Raw genomic sequence first — 14194 nt, 5'->3', positions numbered from 1 at the left:
ACTTACGCCCTCTGGCTCTAAGCCCTCGATATAAACATTGTATGTTTTACAAGTTATCAACAACTCCATGGCAGTTCAATGACCATTAGAGACATTAGAGACAAAACCTTGCCAATCCCTTTTTACACAGGTTTTTAATTATAATGGTAATAGTCATCAAAAATAAACATCGTAAGTAGGTAATATTAGAAGCCTTCAAAAAATAAACCACACAGAGAGGAGTTCAATACATTTCAGTTCCTGTAATTTAGACATAACTCTACTATTTCATTTGCTATTAATTTATTTAATAATGATCTAAACAGAAATAAGGACATGTGAGCTTGTGCGTGTGTGGAGAGCAGAAGTACTGCTGAAGTAAAGTATTATTGCAGTACAATTGTACTGAGTTGCAGTAGTATTGTAAATACAGTAGGGTTCATTACAGCAGTATTGTACTACAGTAGATGGCATAACAGTAGTACTCTAAATGCAGTATATTGCATCACATAAGCGTTAGACAGTAATCTGTCTCCTCTGCTCGGCCGCCTCTGGCTCTGCAGCTCTGAACTGGGCCATGCGCTCCTCCATCACCGGCCTAAAGTGTCTGATCAGACCCTGGAACACATCGCATGGGGAAGACATATTGTGAAAACTGTATATTACATCATGACCAACCTGTGAAGCACAAGTATAGTATACAATAGCACACTATAATATACAGTACTATACTGTCTATATACAGTATACTGGTGTATCACGGGCCATGTGGCTTCATCCTCCGGGGCACAGATGGTGTGGTCCTACATCAACACCCCTTATCCTCTACCCCAAGCTGTATACCTGCCCACATCGCCTCACAACCCCTTATCTCCTCACCTGACCACCCCCTATCCCCTCACCTGGGTATCTGCCAACCTCATGTGACCTTCCCCCTGTCCCTTCACCTGAACAGGAAAGGCAGCTGCAGCCCAGGGCACAGATGCCCTCAATCTGCTCTACACTGAGCCCACATCCCCCATCTTTTCACCTACCTGCCTACCTCAAATCTACACCCTGTAACCTGTCGTCCCCTGCCTGCTGCACTTGTGTACCATCACCTTCTCAAGTTCTCGTCCCCGTCCCAAACTGTGCAGGCCAGGCAGCTTCGACCCCTCACCTAAGCATAACTTATTCTGTCTGGCCAAGACAGAGCTCCTGGTGATCCCAGCTAAAGAGTCGCTCAGTCACAACATCAACCTCAAGATAGGCTCCACCATCGTGACCCCAAACAAAGTCGCCAAAAACCTTGGCGTCATGATTGATGATGAGCTGTCATGCTCCAACTACATCAACTCGGTCACCCGGACCTGTCGACTCCAGATGTCCAACGTACGGAATATCAGACCTGTGCTGACACAATATTCTACACAACGACTGGTCAAGGCCACGGTCCTGTCCCGCGTTGACTACTGCAACTCACTCATGACAGGTCTACCTGCTTGTGCGCTAAAGCCTCTGCAGATGATCCAGAATGCGGCGGCACGGTTGATATTCAATCAACCCAAAAGGACCCATGTTACTCCTCTATTTATTGAGTTGCACTGGTTACCGATCGCCGCCCGGATCAAGCACAAGGCATTGACACTTGCCTACAAAACCATCACAGGAACGGCCCCAGCTTATCTGAAGGACCTACTAACGCCTTATGTTACTGGAAGAGAACTGCGCTCATCCAGCACAAGCCGCCTGGCTCTGCCATCCAGTCGCTCTAGGTACTCCCAGTCAAGATTGTTCTCCGTTGTGGTACCCAAGTGGTGGAACAGTCTCCCAGAGGCAGCAAGACTAAGCACATCTCTTGCAGCCTTCAAGAAACAACTAAAGACATTCCTCTTTCAAGAGAATCTACTAGACGAATACTTGAACTGGCCTTGCCCCAGGCAGACTCCTGACATGATGTTTAGTTTAGTTTGTGTGTGTGTGCTTATGTGTGTATGTACTCGTTATTTACTCTTTATGGAAAAAAAAAAAAACTGCACTTGTTGTTCTGTATATCTCCTGTGCACTTTGTATTTGCTTGTGATGTTGGCTTGATTATGTCCTCTTTTGAAAGTCGCTTTGGTTATAAAGTGTCTGCCAAATGCAATGTAATGTAATGTAATGTCTTCTGTATGCTGTATCTGCCCTTGTCAACTCCTCATCCCCTCATCTGTATGGACCCACCTCACCGCTCGACCCCTATTCCCTCACCTGAGCCCACACCCCGCTATCCCGTATAGCGACCCGTGTGGCCCAGGTGGCTCCGTCTCCAAGGGTGCAGATGTTGTGGCCCCTGACCTGCATTCCCAAGCCTTTACCTTCTCGTCCCTTATCCCCTAACCTGGGTACTTTGCCTCAGTCATTGCCTCACCCGTATCGCTCAGAAGGCTCCGTCCCCCAGGTTGCCAAGGTGTGGCCCTTGATCTGCTGACAACCCCCTTCGTATCCTCTATCCTTTTTTCCCCCAATATTTTTTTAGGGCTTTTGCGCCTTTATTATTTGATAAAACAGTGGGGAACAGACAGGAAAGGGCTGGGAGAGAGAGATGGGGAAGAATCTGCAAATGACCCCGGCTGGAATCGAACCCGGGTCGCCGGTAGGGCCACGTATCCTCTGTCCTAAGCTGCATACCTGCTCCTCCCTGATCACCTCTTGTCCCTCATCCTCCACTATGCTGCCACCTGTATTACCTGTCCACTCCCCTGTGTCCCCTCACCTGTACTGGCCAGGCGGCTCCGTCTCCCAGGGCGCAGATGGTGTGGCCCTCGATCTGCTTGCTGAGCTCCCAGATCATGTCGATCTCAGAGTTACGGGCGTCTCCCTTCACAAAGCGCCACATCATCTGGTTCATCCAGTCCACACCTGAGACATAGAGACATGATACCACACACACACACACACACACGCATACGCACACGCACACACACACACACACACACACACACACACACACACACACACACACACACACACGCATACGCACACGCACACACAATGATCAACAGAGCCCTCTGACTGAGCATGACCAAGAAGTAAAGGTTTTCAGACTTTTACTATGATACAGTTATCATTACTTGTCAGTCATCATAACCCATATAGCAATTGCATTATATGCAATAATAATTCAATTATTATGACTATCAGCACCGCATGTACTAATTTTCCAGTGTAGTTTCATACCTTCCCTGCAGGGGGTGCACTGGCCACAGCTCTCGTGTTTGTAGAACTCAATAAGGCGGGCAATGCCCCTGATCACATCAGCCTGGGAGCAAAATAAAAAACATATGTTGACATGTTCATGTTTAATGTGCTCTAAATAAGTTAAGCATCACAAATAACACTATGAAACGGCCAGTGAGACACATGCTCATACTCAAGAGAAGGTGTACAGGCTGTGTTTATGAGGCAATATCAGAATTATTTAGCATCATATGCTCTTCATGAATGCGAGATGAGCCATGGTGAGGTGCGAGTTGACATTAACAACATGTCACAAGTGTCTTGAGGGACTCTCTGATTTGTCTGCATTGGAAATGTGTGTTTGGTTTTGTTGGAATGAGTTGGATTTTTTTTTTATTGGAATGAATGGGCTGACAATAGTGACAAGGATCCTTTTCCAGTTTCCACTTGTCCATAACTTAGCTATACTTTAGTAACTGCTATTATAAATGAATGAGTTCTAACATTCTCTTGTTCAACAACTCAATGATTTATCCATGACTTTGCCTACTAAAGGATTTTGTATTATATGAAGTCCTCCTGATATTCTCTGGCAGGTCTCACCAATTCAGGCAAGTATGAGCTTATGAATCCTAGTGTTCTTGAGACTCATCAATTTGTTCATAACTTTCTTTGCCATCATTAATCGATGAGTTCTGATATTTTTCTCTCTCAACTCACCGATTTGTCCATGACGATGAGGGCTGCGGTTCCCAGGGCGGTCTCGGCCCGCACCAGGTCGTCAAAGTCCATCAGCACGTCGCTACACACGGAGAGGGGGATTATGGGAGTGGACGAGCCCCCCGGGATCACGCCCAGCAAGTTGTCCCACCCACCTCGCACCCCACCTGGCCAATCACAGAGGAGAGCACAGCCGTTAATCATACAATTATTACTGTTCTTATTGGTCCTTACTGAGTGAGCTTAATACTGCAAACTCTTAAGACAAGACTCCCTGTTATAAAGTTGTTGTTATGGCATTGATGAAGTTGTTATGCACTAACTAAAGACTCTGTGTTGTGTCTGCCTTCAACTGATAGAATGGAGGACATTCTGAGGCTATTAGAACGACATGAGGTAGGCTTTATAATGGTTTAATTTAGTCGGTTGAAAACACTATGTTCACATGGAGACTGGGACAAATTTGTAGAAGAAGTAATGGAAAATTTTGAGAAATAAAAAATAAAAAATGTGTCTACAATGCATTGCCCTCCCTACGCTCTCTGTCTAGACAAGGATAGTAATAATGTATGTGTGAACCAATATTTGGTTGGTCTGTGTTTGCTTCACAAACGCACACTATAACCAAATAAACAGACAGAAAGACAGAGATACAGATACAGACTAGGGATGCAAATTATCGATTAATTCATTAATCATTACTTGATAGCCTTATCGATCGACTTACGATTAATTAATAAGCAGCGTTTCCCCCCGAAATCTCAATGTTTCCAAAAAAAACCTACACGATCTAAAAATTTTAATTAAAAATTGAGATACTATACCACATTTGAATTCATTCTATTTCAATTCTTTAGTCCAAATGTGATTTAAATATTCCCACTATTCACAACCCTCTTCACACACACTCTTCACATGCCCATTTCACCTGGGTCTCTTGTCAGTTGAATTGACGATTAATTGCGATTCATGTTTTTTTAATCTATTAACGCATTGATCAATTAAAGTCGCTTAATCGATTAATCGTTTGCATCCCTAATACAGACAGACAGACAGACACACACACACCTGCGTGTCTCTCGATGAGTTCCTTCATTGAGATGGACATCTCCTCCTCCACAGTGCAGGGGGTGTTCACGTGACCTGAGATGTTGAATAGCTTGGTGCCCGAGTTCCTGTCGCGCCCAAAGCCGGCGAACCACGTGCCACCTCGACGACAGATGGAGGGCGCCACGGCAACCGTCTCCACGTTGGCAACCGTCGTAGGGCAGCCAAACACTCCTAGAGAGCCACACAGGACAGAGCAGCTGCAGTTGCAGTCCTCTGGGAGCCATGGTGCATATAGACTAGTCTACAGTATATCAGCTTCTATCATGTGAACAGGGTCGCCACGCGTGACTGATGATACCCAGGCCAATAAGTCCCCAAAATCCACCTGGATAGACTAAATTCCACACAATTTGAACTACATCTAAAGAAATAGGATACAGAATGTCCCAAATTAGATATTCACTTACAGATTAATAGATATACAGAATGATGATATAGAGTTTGATTTTGATATATTCATAGGATGTGATTAAATACATTTATTATATAAATTCCCATTGTAATCACCCAATACGTAATCGCCGTTGGACAGAAACATGTCTACATAACATCAAGTTATCCACCTTTCTCATGTGAATGACTGTTCACAAAACAGCCAAGAGTTTATTATTATCTAATATTAACAGTGGTCAATCCAATATGAAATCAATAAGGCAGACTGTGAAAAATGCCAATACCGGTATTATTCATACTTCCTACTTAACATTAAAGAGTTTAACAACATTGGCCATCCACTTTGAATTCAATACTTCAGCCAATTCCATTTAAATTCAACACCTGAATGGCAACATTACTCACAATACTGTACATACTAAACCAGTGGCCCACTTCACCACATCATAAGCCGGGAAACGCCCCACATTATTAGTATCGAGAAGCAGTAGCACCCCCGTTGAGAAACGCTAGACACTAACCCAACTTCTGCCCACCTCCAGTAAGTGGAACAGCATGTGCTATACTAGCGTGGTCCGGCACGATAGCTGCTGCGGATGTGGAACATTGTGCTGGTCAGGGCTTAGTGCAGTGCGGACTGATGAGGCAGCACATACAGTGCAGTAGCAACAGCACCGACAGCAGCAGCAGCAGCAGCACATGGCCCACTAAAGCACAAGGCAGGAGCATATGCATAGAACAGAAAGGAGGACAGCAGCACTCCAGGTGGGTTACAGTCACTATGGGCCTATTTCATGTGATGTCAGACACCTTCCATTTCACACACTATCCATTTTCCATGCATGCGAAGCGGGTACGAGTTGCATCTGGCAGCATGGACATGCAGTTTATTGCACATAGGTGGCACTCCGACCTGCCTGGAACTGATTGATGTTACACTGTATATCTGCTTTGCTTCAAAACAGAACTTGTCTCACGTCATGGACAAGCCTAATTCCATCTACAATACAAATAGTGCATTTGCAGTACAGTTGTGGTCCTGTGTGTGTTTGACCTGATACAGAGAGGCTACTGACCCAAGACTTGACCCGACTAACATTGTGGTGGATTTGTGTTGTGTCAATGCAACAGAGAGAGGATGTGAAACGTATTGCTGTATAAAAGTATTGTGTGTGTGTGTGTATGTATGTGTGACGTGAGGTGTATTGACATTATGGAGAGAGGATGTGAGAGACGTGACTGTGTGTGACGTATGGTGTTTTGTGTGTGTGTGTGTGTGTGTGTGTGTGTGTGTGTGTGTGTGTGAGTGTGTGCATTGTATTGTGTGTGTGTGTGCTGTTGTGTGGTGTATTGACCCAGTAGAGGCAGGATGCTGACCCTACACTGTGCAGCGTGTGTGATGTGCAGGTCTCTGCTGAACTGTGTGTTTGTGAGTTTGTGTGTATGTATCTCAACTGACCTACAGTATGTCTGAGAGCACGTGAATGTGTATGTATTCCTCCTGACCTACAGTATGTCTGTAAAGTGTGTGTGTGTGTGTGTTCCTCCTGACCTACAGTATGTCTGTAAAGTGTGTGTGTGTGTGTGTGTACAGCTGACCCATGTCTGTGCACGTGCATGTTCATGCTGACCTGTGTGTGTGTGTGTGTGTGTGTGTGTGTGCATGCGTGCGTGCGTGCGTGCGTGCGTGCATGCGTTCATGCTGACCTATGTCTGCTGGGAAGGGCGGTTTGAGGCGTGGCTTGCCCTGTTTGCCCTCGATGGACTCGATGAGGGCCGTCTCCTCGCCACAGATGTACGCTCCGGCCCCGCGCATCACGTACACGTCAAAGTCAAACCCAGAGCCACACGCGTTCTTCCCTATCAGCCCTGCCTTGTAGGCCTCAACTATCGCCACCTAGAGGGAAGGGGGAGAGATGCTCTATTACATACGTGACATTTCTCAGCAGTCATTCTTGCATAACGTTGCCATACTATATTGCCACTGAGCTTCCCTTCCACATTAGGAAATCAGAAATGAATTTTCACTGAGAGGTAACTCAATCAGTAATACGATCTATTTAAAGGTGTGCATACATTGAAAACAACAGACGTTTTTGATATTATAGACAAAAGCTAGTGGTAACCTTTAAAAAAAACAGCACTACAGGTATAGCATATACTTGTATACGTAGTATACCCAACATCACACTCACTGTTCCTTGCACTTCTGATTAGATGCCAACGCACATGTTGATACCTTTTATGTATTTCATGTGTAATCTACTTTTTATTTGTTTTAAAGGTACAACACAGCTTACAGCACATTAACGGCAGACAATAATCACCTATAAGTCAGAAGGCTGGTAGTCAAACTCTGACTGTGTTTGAAAGGCTTTATGTCACTGGCAATTTGTGAAGCTCTGAATGTATTTTGAACTAAATATGTTGCAAGGACACACGTGAACACAATGAACATGATCAATATGATTGAATATGAATAGATTTGGGCAGCCATGGAATTGGAAGGTTACAAGTTTGAATTCCATATCTTCCATGGCTGAGGTGCTGTTGAGCAAGGCACCATGACCTCACATTGCTCCTCCCCTGATACCGTACACTGATCAACGCCCCCTGGCACATGGACTACCAGAGACTCTTACAAATGCCGTCTCTAAAAAACTGTGACTCACTTCGGATAAAAGCGTCAGCAACACAATGCAATGTGTTTGAGGGTATGGCACCTGCAGGATAATGCAATATAATATAAAGCAACACAATGTAATGTAAATATGGAATGCAATGTGATACGCCACCTGCAGGTTGGATGACTCGTTATAGAACTCTCCGCGTATGTAGATGTAGGCGGCTCGCGCCCCCATGGCCTTCCCGGCCACCAGGCAGCCCTCGATCAGCTTATGGGGGTCGTGACGCATGATCTCGCGGTCCTTGCAAGTACCCGGCTCTCCCTCATCCGCATTCACCACCAGGTACTTAGGCCTATCATGGAGACACACACAGGTGGACAGTCAGAAGGTACAGTAGTATGCAAGCGGACGAGCAGACACACGGCCAGACCAAAAGTAGCATGGAAACAGACAAATGGACAAAAAGGAGTACTGTATACAAAATGCCTGGTAGGCTTGGCAAAACCGGCGGCGAGGACAAAGGCAAGAAAAAACACACAACACATTCTTCTAGTTTCTATGGTGGTGACAATGAATGCATTATCAAGAGGGGACATTATGGTTCAACGTGGGATTTATATGATCCAACAAGAGCAATGTAGGGACGATTAAGCAATCTAAAAACTACTCTCGGGGTGGCAGACCAGCATGTAAAGCTGATTTTTGGCTGAAGCACTAACGGGAACGGCGCCAAGTTGAAAGTGCACATCCTGTATTAACTGCAGTAATAAGACTTGCTACTAATTTGCTGGTAGTAAAGGAAACCAGAATGCTTGGAAACCAGAGTGCCTAAAAATAAAAGTGCGACCCAGATGACATAGAATCAATTTGTTACTATATCTGCAAGTTACCACCAGCAACCAAGTTCCTGTTTTACACAGACTTATTCTCTCCAACACACACACACAGATGCACACACGCAACCTGTTCAACTGCCATACACAGAAAAGATTCAGAATAAAAAGTACTTGAGAGAACTGAGGCCATCAGCCTTCTGTCCCACAGGAAGTCATCATGGCATTGACTAGTGTTCACTGAGCTGATGTGAACCGTAGACACACATACGTATATGTAATCTATACAGCATGTGCATGGTGTGAACTGTAGCGATGTGAGTCTTTCTGGTCACAGCAGAGTAGAGCGGTATGAAGTAGACATAGAAGTACTCTAACAGATGTAATTACAACACTAGTAGCATGGCATTAGTAAATTGAAACCATGTAATATCATACCACTAGGGTTGTAATTACATCTGTAAGAGCACTTCTACAGTACTTCTACTTTATACAACTCTTTCTGCACCAGAGCGCCTGTGTGCTGTGAGTCATGATGTCATTCAGTGTCCAATCAGATGGTGTATGAACCCTGTCACCAGCCCCGCCGACAGGGGGGGACAAAAGGGCTTTTTGTCCCGGGCCCTGGGATAGGGGAGCCCAGAACTGGGCCCTCATTAAGTTTGTGATTAATGGTTCTAATTAATTTCAAAATAAGATGTTTTTTGAGAGAGGGAGATTTCGCTATATTTATATTAAATAAATTATGCCGATATTTTGCCTTTCCTGCCCTTAAAAGGATCAAGAACCCCCACCTCCCCCACCCCCAGTGCACAAATGGTTTGGTCGGTCATTACGAGAAAGAAAAAAACGGCTTCAACTTAACGCGCTCGTGCCAATTTGCCAAGTTGTCTGAAGAAGCAGTCGTTCAAACCAGGAGGGCAGAAAATGAAGGATAGGAGTAGGCTAAAATAGATGAAGACACCAGAAGCCCCAGGATTTCAGTAAAAAGTTCTTCAGATGATGCAGGTACTAACAATAGCAGAGGACACTAACAAAGCAAAAGTTTCCCTTCATAAACAGACACGCACTGCACTGCAGCATTCATGTTTAAAACATGATCAGTCACACAGTCGCATCATTTTATAACCACAGCTTAGTAAAATTGTGTTTCAAATCTGACCGTCTGTGACCTTAGCTAGGAATATGCACATTAGCCCCAATCATAACATAATGAGAAGTTGCGTCGCGCGCAAGGAGAGGGCAAGGGAGAACTTTTAAAACAGCGCTATTATGCAACGCTATTTCGCTTAGCGCGTATAAATCCCGCTTAGCGCAAATGCTAACACTTTATCAACCTGTTAACTTTGTGGGGAGAAACAGTGTACATCCGTTTTGCATATAGCTTACATTTCTGCAACTTTTGTTGTTCCTGTGTTTGGCTATTCCTGGTGCGGTAAGACTGACGTCTTTGGTGTGCTGCTCAGTGCTCACTTGTTCACTGTAATCACACGTCACTTGAAGTCAGTTTAGCAAACTAGAGCTGATTCAGTCAGGCACGTTTTGATGTGCAAGCCCTCAAATTGCTAAAGTAAATTACACGTACACTTGTGTTATTAATGATGTGAATCCTATTTATTTTGTTTAATTTCTAAATAAATGTTGGCAAAAATGCATGGATAATTGGATGGATAGATCATTTACTATGGAATTATTGTATGCGTCATTGATTTGTGAGGCTACTTTGATACCAATGTCATTTCTTTTATAATGGGTAGGCCTAATAATATATAGCATATCACGTGAGAGTGGTGCGCTTTCAGGCCGAAAGTGTAGTCTGGCCACCTGGTCTCTGTTGAAAATAATGCTGGTTCGGTGGTTGTTTTTTTTTTTTGGTGGGGTGGGCTGGGGGGAGAGGTCGTTTAGGAGGAAGGGGGGCCCATTGATATTTTTTTGTCCCGTGCCCAGCCAAACCTGTCAGCGGCCCTGCCTGTCACTATTGAATGCACAATTTTCTACCTTAATTTTACCAGGAGAAAAAAACAACAACATTGAGATCAATAATCTCTTTTGCAAGGGCATTCTGGCCAAGAGGCACAAGTACATTTACATAGGTAAACTCTAATTTCCGAGTTACACAGATGCGTTTTGGCCTGTGACACACTGAGGATGGCTTCAGTCCAAAACCTGACTGTGTAACCTGGACGTGAACATTTTGGTATAGAGAATAAGCAAGGGAGTGCAGCCTTCTATACACCACCATATGAATCACGGCATGGTGGGGCTGTCTGGTCACATCAGGGGGACTCTGTGACAGGGTGACTCAGCTACAGAGGGGGGGTTTCCTCAGTCATGAACTGAGAGGGGAAGACCAAAAGAGCGAAAGACTGAAAGACAGGGGCTGAAAGACTGAAAGTGCTGCACTATTTGATGCAAGGCTGCTGCTGGTGTCCTGCTTTCACTTCTGCCTCTGGGACACCTGACAAAATGATCACACAGAAATACAATAGGTTGTGTTCCATCATGTAGCTTGTTTTCGATTCAGTTGCTTCCTTAAGTCTTTTAGACAGGATAATTAGCAGGATAAACAGCAGCTTCCACTAAAGGCCTAAAACCTAAAACCTGCTGATGTTAGGGATGTCCAATGTGTGTGTGTGTGTGTGTGCGTGTGCGTGTGCGTGTGTGTGTGTGTGTGTGTGTGTGTGTGTGTGTGTGTGTGTGTGTGTGTGTGTGTGTGTGTGTGTGTGTGTGTGTGTGTGTGTGTACCTGCCGTCGCTGGGCTTGTTCATGAAGCTCCACTTCATGCCGGTGGGGAAGCCAGCTCCGCCACGGCCCCGGAGCCCTGACACCTTGACCTCGTTGAGGATCCAGTCGTGGCCCTTCAGCAGGATCTCCTTGGTCTTGTACCAGTCGCCGCGACTCAGCGCCCCCTTCAGCCTGGGAGGAGAAGTGTAATGAGAGGATGAGAAGCATAAGCATACAAGCCCAATTGGGAAACTCCAACTCCCATCGTCATTGTGACACAGCACTACACAGCACACAAGTGTTCACTGCACACAATGAAACACAGCATGTATTACAATACAGTGTACTGTACGTTCAATGTTAAATGCTCAGTTGTTATTTATTACTTCATCACTTTATTGTTACTGGTCCATCACTGGTTTATCACTGTCACTCACCAATGTTAAATGTTCAGTTGTTAATTATTACTTCATAATTTTACTGTGCTTGTGTCATCACTAATACTTGTCCTGTTTTGCACCTCAATGTCAGTCTGTACAGTAAATGTCAATCCTGTGTATGTCTATGTCCTGCCATGGTATAGAGAGAGAAATGTATGGCCTGTGCATATGAAGAAACTGTCAATAAAAGCTGAGGAGTATTGCTTGTGGCCATGGTCTATCTGGCTAGGACATGACAGTTACGGTATGAACTAGGATTGTGTGTGTCCATGCCCTCTGAAGAGAAGTACATTAGGAGTGTCACCTCTGGCTTTGATCTATGGTTGTTCCAATACTATGGATCTTCATGCATGTTTGATTGAGGGTTTAGTCAAAATTTGATTAATAATAGTAATATAGGGCTATAGCGATGGCTATGCTCCATGACCTGCTATTGTATCCATAATCGTAGAGCAAGTCACATCTGGTCCACAACCAGGTCACACACACGGTAAAAAATAATCACGTAATATTTGTCAGTGTGCACTTTGAGGACTGTGCGAGTAAGATAAAAATAAAAAAATCTTCATTTTTTACAATTTCCAGTTTTGTGGCCGGGGGGGATTGTACAGTACCTCCAGTCATGACGTCCATACAAGTTGGTGAATATTCTGTCTTCATCACTCAGTGGTCCATAGTTAGTCTGTTCACAGAAACATGTTACAACATTCCCATTTTCAGAGATGTGTGCGACACTATTAATTGAACACTCAGAGCTGTTGTTGTCTGGTTCCCTATATGGGCCATCATTGCAGACAAACAATGACACACTACAATGACCAATCAGGCCTGATGGTGCATGGTGATTTCCTTGTGTTATTGTGGACTAGATGATTATTGCCATTACCTTAGTGGCGTAGCAGCGTGATGAAGCTGCTGCTACTGCTGCAGCATTGTTGCAGGTGGCGGCAGAGGACAGAGCTCCTGCCCTGAGAATCGCACTGCGAAAGCCCAGCATCCTGTTCTGCGGTGGAAACGAGAGCAGGCAAGCACACCATGACTCACCAAAGAACCTTAACGGAGAAACACTACCCGCACCCAGGGACAAAGTTTCAGTGCGTGCTGCTGGTGTGGTGGCAGTGTGAAATAACCGGGCGAGGTAACATTAATTTACAATGCGTTGATACCCATGAGGGGGTTGCTGCATGGTTGCAAAGTTGTACAGTCTCGACGTTCAGTCCCATTGCACAAATGAACTTCTGTGTGGGTTTTGACATGTAGTATATGTTGCATCTATAATATAGCGAACCAGCAGCATGGACTTATAGGCCAACGTAAATGTATACCGCAAGAAACATAGCACCACCTGCCAGCCAGGCCGTTAAGTAACTTGTGCCAAATTTAACCCTGAAGTTTACGATACGTAGAGAATTCGTTATGCGGGTAAACTGTCATGTCAACTTGGTAAGCTTCATACGAAATTGTAAGAGACTTCCCCAGAAAAGCTGCCAACTTCTACCTATACCTCCAGACAATCGCTCAGGAATGTTTGGCCACGGTCAACAAAACACCTCACCTCAGAACAGTTTGGGTACCACCATCACATGTGTTAAAGGTAGGCGAATAAAAATAGGATGTTTTCAGTTGCCAACTTGACACGATAAAGCAGATAAAATCGGTTGTAACCCTAGATGACACTTACCTGTCACATGGAATGAGCTACATAAACGGGATTGCCTAGCAAGCTAGTCAGAAGAACTTGATACTAGCTCGCATGCCCCGCTCTTAACCAGACTTTAATCCCCATTCGCCGTATGGCGCACACACCTCACAAACTGTTAGCCCGGTCTTAGACAATAACATCCAAATTAGTATCTCGAAAAATCTCTGATTATAACATAACTAAATAAACGAACCAATTAATTAACTTTGTGTTATTTTATTACCTAGCAACCTAGTTACTCACCGCAGGATGTAGGCTATGCTTCACGGTAGAGCTATTTTTGTGTTCTATCCGGCTTTCGGACGTCCCACGCTAATACCTATGCAGGAGCCTTGGAATTAAAGGAGCTGCACAGAAGGCTTGCAGACAGATAGTTTTATCACACTATCTGTTATATCTGTGTATTTTTATTGATCAGGCAATTTTAATGGTTTAATGTTTTAATTTGAAATATAAATAATAATAATA

At 44.5% G+C, this 14194-nt stretch overlaps 1 protein-coding gene across 2 annotated transcripts; it reads right to left on the bottom strand.

Annotated features, from left to right (window-relative positions):
- Nucleotides 1-115: 115 nt before the first annotated feature.
- LOC134448500 (NADH dehydrogenase [ubiquinone] flavoprotein 1, mitochondrial-like) lies at nucleotides 116-14069 on the bottom strand. 2 transcript variants are annotated; one of them, XM_063198172.1, is made up of 11 exons: nucleotides 13970-14069; nucleotides 12911-13027; nucleotides 12639-12706; nucleotides 11606-11776; nucleotides 8196-8379; nucleotides 7108-7297; nucleotides 4966-5178; nucleotides 3898-4064; nucleotides 3178-3259; nucleotides 2714-2859; nucleotides 116-597 (listed from the first exon to the last, which is right to left on the bottom strand). In XM_063198172.1, exons 2-11 carry the CDS (start codon nucleotides 13019-13021, stop codon nucleotides 496-498), a joined length of 1434 nt encoding a protein of 477 aa, XP_063054242.1. In that variant the 5' UTR covers nucleotides 13022-13027; nucleotides 13970-14069; the 3' UTR covers nucleotides 116-495. The 2 variants fall into 2 exon arrangements, with proteins under 2 accessions (XP_063054242.1, XP_063054241.1); XM_063198171.1 differs by lacking the exon at nucleotides 13970-14069 and adding an exon at nucleotides 13706-13949.
- Between the last annotated feature and the right edge of the window lie 125 nt (nucleotides 14070-14194).

The sequence above is a fragment of the Engraulis encrasicolus genome, chromosome 5, assembly GCF_034702125.1.
Source record: "Engraulis encrasicolus isolate BLACKSEA-1 chromosome 5, IST_EnEncr_1.0, whole genome shotgun sequence".
Classification (NCBI taxonomy): Eukaryota; Metazoa; Chordata; class Actinopteri; order Clupeiformes; family Engraulidae; genus Engraulis; species Engraulis encrasicolus.
Note: the sequence above shows the minus strand (reverse complement) of the source record. Positions and strands in the feature narration are given on the sequence as shown.